Here is a 5000-nt window from a genome sequence, read left to right as displayed (position 1 = left end):
TTCCTCTTCTTCCACCCTCCTGCAGCATCTCCATCTCCTCCTTCTCCTCCTGCAGCATCTCCATCTCCTCCTTCTCCTCCTGCAGCATCTCCATCTCATCCTTCTCCTCCTGCAGCATCTCCATCTCATCCTTCTCCTCCTGCAGCATCTCCATCTCCTCCTTCTCCTCCTGCAGCATCTCCATCTCGTCCTTCTCCTCCTGCAGCATCTCCATCTCCTCCTTCTCCTCCTGCAGCATCTCCATCTCCTCCTTCTCCTCCTGCAGCATCTCCATCTCATCCTTCTCCTCCTGCAGCATCTCCATCTCGTCCTTCTCCTCCTGCAGCATCTCCATCTCCTCCTTCTCCTCCTGCAGCATCTCCATCTCCTCCTTCTCCTCCTGCAGCATCTCCATCTCTCGTCCTTCTCCTCCTGCAGCATCTCCATCTCCTCCTTCTCCTCCTGCAGCATCTCCATCTCCTCCTTCTCCTCCTGCAGCATCTCCATCTCCTCCTTCTCCTCCTGCAGCATCTCCATCTCGTCCTTCTCCTCCTGCAGCATCTCCATCTCCTCCTTCTCCTCCTGCAGCATCTCCATCTCCTCCTTCTCCTCCTGCAGCATCTCCATCTCATCCTTCTCCTCCTGCAGCATCTCCATCTCATCCTTCTCCTCCTGCAGCATCTCCATCTCGTCCTTCTCCTCCTGCAGCATCTCCATCTCGTCCTTCTCCTCCTGCAGAATCTCCATCTCCTCCTTCTCCTCCTGCAGCATCTCCATCTCATCCTTCTCCTCCTGCAGCATCTCCATCTCGTCTTTCTCCTCCTGCAGCATCTCCATCTCATCCTTCTCCTCCTGCAGCATCTCCATCTCATCCTTCTCCTCCTGCAGCATCTCCATCTCATCCTTCTCCTCCTGCAGCATCTCCATCTCATCCTTCTCCTCCTGCAGCATCTCCATCTCGTCCTCGTCCTCCGAGCAGGGAAGCCACCGCCGACACGCCTCCTAGTCCAGGACCGGCCACCTCCATCAGTCTCCTCAGGGTCGCTCCTCTGGACCTTCAGACTCCTCACCCTCCCTCATCACTCTCTCCACATTCTGCTCTATCTTCCTCAGTCTGTAGCCCTCCTGCTTTGTAAAGCTTGTACCTGCTTCACCGGCCATGTGGTGCCTAATGGACCTAGCGAGCCTCGGCATGTCAGAGAAGTGGTTGTCTATCACCACCCTCTGGTTCTTGGTCCTGATAAGATATCCCCTTATCCTGCCCACGCTGTACACTCCTGGCCTCTCATGCTCCTCATCACAGGAGTCACCCTCAGCATCTGAGTAGGAGTCCTCCTCCAAAACGGCCTCAGACTCCTCCTCCCCTTTACCCGAAGCCCCCTTCTTAGCCTGCAGCTTTCCTCATCCTCCCTCCTCTTCCTCTTCAGACGGTGAGCCTTCTCCTCGTCCTCCTCCATGCCAACCTCACCGTCTGCCAACTCGACCTCAGCCTCCTGCCCACGTTTATCCCTCCCTGCCCCCTCATCTTCCACCTGCTGGACCACCTCTGCCCCTTCCTCCTCCACCTGCTGCACCCCACCTCCCCCCTCTGTGTTCCCCTCCTGCACCCCACCCGCCTCCTCCTGGCCTCCCTCCTTGTCCCCTCCGTCCTCCTGTCCTCCCTCCTTGTCCCCTCCCTCCTCCTGGCCTCCCTCCTTGTCCCCTCCGTCCTCCTGGCCTCCCTCCTTGTCCCCTCCCTCTTGTCCCCTCCTCCTCCCGGCCTCCCTCCTTGTCCCCTCCCTCCTCCTGGCCTCCCTCCTTGTCCCCTCCCTCCTCCCTCCTTGTCCCCTCCCTCCTTGTCCCCGGTGTCTCTCTCGGTCGGGTTCCCCTCGGCGCCGTCCTGTCCACCAGATGTCTTCTGAGGACAGGCCCTGCTCTGGTGTCCCTCCCTCCCACAACTAAAACACCTCATGTCGTCTGACGTTGTGAAACAGACACACACACACCCCTCCACTCTCACTCTGAATGAGGTGTTCAGGGCCCCGTTCCTGTCGTTGAGGACCATGACCAGCTGTCTCCGGTGAGACACCACGTGTCTCTGGAGCTGAGACCTGAACCCAGAGGACAGCTTCCTCACCTGGGAAGTAACCCTCCCGTACCTGGACAGTTCCCCCACCAACTCCTCGTCCTTCAGGAACGGAGGAACATTGGACACCGTCACTTTAACCGCCGGTGTGTCCAGAGGAGAGACGGGGACGTGCGTGTCGGACACCACGACTCCGCTCTCCACCACCGCGTCGGCCTTACTCACGCTGTCCAGGAAGACGACCGCGGCTTTGTTCATCCGCGCCGCGGACTTCACGCTGCCGTGGCCGATGTAACCTGTAATATTATAAATAAATACAATGTGTAACATGTAATATTATAAATAAATACAATGTGTAACATGTAATATTATAAATAAATACAATGTGTAACATGTAATATTGTGTGTTCAGGTACGTTCACAACCACAACACCTACACCAACAACGAGAACTGCTCCTCACCGTCATGGCAACGGCACCACGAACACAGGAGCTTCGGGGTCCACCTGAACAGCACCGGATACAGGACGGGTACACACACACACACACACACACACAGACACACACACACACACACACACACACACACACACACACACACACACACACAGGTATAGGCTTACATTACTACTTTGTGATTCTGATTGTGTTTCTCTGTGTGTGTGTGTGATGTGTGCGTGTGGTGTGTGTGTGTATGTGTGTGTGGTGTGCGTGCGTGCGTGCGTGTGTGTATGTGTGTGTGTGTGTGGTGTGTGTGTGTCGGTCCTCCCTCCAGCATTCTTCGGGAAGTACCTGAACGAGTACAACGGCTCCTACGTGCCCCCCGGCTGGAGGGAGTGGCTCGGTTTGGTGAAGAACAGCCGATTCTACAACTACACACTGAGTCGTAACGGGGTCCGGGAGAAACACGGGGCCCAGTACCCACAGGCAGGACACACACACAGACACACACACACAGACACACACACACACACACAGAGACACACACACAGAGACACACACACAGAGACACACACACAGACACACACACACACCACACACACATACACACACACCACACACACACACACACACACACACAGACACCACACACACACACACACACACAGGGACACGCACACACACAGAGACACACACACATACACGCACACACACCACACACACACCACACACACACACACACACACACACACACACACACACATACACACACACACACACACACACACACACGCAGTTCTCATTAAATCTTCACAACTTTGTGCATTTTATGAATACATTTCTGATTCTTTAACTAAAATAAATAAAAGTGTAAATATATGTATAGTATATATATATATATATATGTATATATAAATATATACATATATATATATATATATATATATATATATATATACATGTTAAACTCCTTAATTTATTAACTTTATTCTACACCGGTTGAACGTTAGATCTCATAATTAATTATCAAAGTTTCGGGTTCTTTCCAGGAAGCTTATTGTAAATCATTCACTGTGAGTGTTATTGACTAAACATTATGTATTATTAATATAACGATGTGCCGCCTGCAGGACTATCTGACCGACCTCATCACGGCCGAGTCCATCCGCTACTTCCGCTCCTCCAAGAGGGTTTACCCTCACCGGCCGGTGCTGATGGTGCTGAGCCACGCGGCGCCGCACGGACCGGAGGACTCGGCGCCGCAGTACAGCAGCGCCTTCCCCAACGCCTCGCAGCACATGTAGGACACACACACACATGCAGACACACCACACACACCACACACACCACACACACCACACACACCACACACCACACACACCACACACTACATGCACCTCGTTGAATGTGCCATTTATTTGCATTAGCTAGCTAGCTTGTCTATATAAATGACTCCTCTGGTTGTATAGAAGTCTATGCTTCATGTGTTAAAGCTGCATTCTCTCTACTGACCACCAGGGGGCGACTCCTCTGGTTGTATAGAAGTCTATGTTTCATGTGTTAAAGCTGCATTCTCTCTCCTGACCACCAGGGGGCGACTCCTCTGGTTGTATAGAAGTCTATGCTTCATGTGTTAAAGCTGCATTCTCTCTCCTGACCACCAGGGGTGACTCCTCTGGTTGTATAGAAGTCTATGCTTCATGTGTGAAAGCTGCATTCTCTCTCCTGACCACCAGGGGGCGACTCCTCTGGTTGTATAGAAGTATATGCTTCATGTGTTAAAGCTGCATTCTCTCTACTGACCACCAGGGGGCGACTCCTCTGGTTGTATAGAAGTCTATGCTTCATGTGTTAAAGCTGCATTCTCTCTCCTGACCACCAGGGGGCGACTCCTCTGGTTGTATAGAAGTCTATGCTTCATGTGTTAAAGCTGCATTCTCTCTCCTGACCACCAGGGGGCGACTCCTCTGGTTGTATAGAAGTCTATGCTTCATGTGTTAAAGCTGCATTCTCTCTCCTGACCACCAGGGGGCGACTCCTCTGGTTGTATAGAAGTCTATGCTTCATGTGTTAAAGCTGCATTCCCTCTACTGACCACCAGGGGGCGACTCCTCTGGTTGAATAGAAGTCTATGCTTCATGTGTTAAAGCTGCATTCTCTCTCCTGACCACCAGGGGGCGACTCCTCTGGTTGTATAGAAGACTATGCTTCATGTGTTAAAGCTGCATTCTCTCTCCTGACCACCAGGGGGCGACTCCTCTGGTTGTATAGAAGACTATGCTTCATGTGTTAAAGCTGCATTCTCTCTCCTGACCACCAGGGGGCGACTCCTCTGGTTGTATAGAAGTCTATATAAATGACTCTACTTCTCTTGATGTATTCTCTCAGTAAACATTGTAAACATTAGTTTTTGGTCTCAATCTCTAGTTTCAAGTCTTCTTCAATACAGAATGATGTTCATTTAGTAAATTATGGTAATTTAGAGTCAAACAGACCATAAAGCAGGGGATGCTTT

At 51.8% G+C, this 5000-nt stretch overlaps 1 protein-coding gene across 14 annotated transcripts in view; it reads left to right on the top strand.

The window, feature by feature from the left end:
- The window catches only part of LOC117733031 (extracellular sulfatase Sulf-2-like), a 75823-nt gene that overhangs the window by 34702 nt on the left and 36121 nt on the right, over positions 1–5000 (top strand). For 13 of the 14 annotated variants that reach the window (XM_034536330.1, XM_034536324.1, XM_034536325.1 and 10 more), the window contains 3 exons: positions 2457–2575; positions 2820–2971; positions 3616–3785. In XM_034536330.1, the coding sequence (XP_034392221.1) occupies positions 2457–2575; positions 2820–2971; positions 3616–3785 (441 nt within the window). Of the gene's footprint in view, positions 1–1805; positions 2336–2456; positions 2576–2819; positions 2972–3615; positions 3786–5000 lie in introns of those variants that run through there. The other variant, XM_034536336.1, reaches the window with a different exon arrangement.

Source organism: Cyclopterus lumpus, chromosome 7 (assembly GCF_009769545.1).
Source record: "Cyclopterus lumpus isolate fCycLum1 chromosome 7, fCycLum1.pri, whole genome shotgun sequence".
NCBI lineage: Eukaryota > Metazoa > Chordata > Actinopteri > Perciformes > Cyclopteridae > Cyclopterus > Cyclopterus lumpus.
The sequence above is the reverse complement of the archived record's forward strand: the minus strand, read 5'-3'. Positions and strand labels throughout refer to the sequence as shown.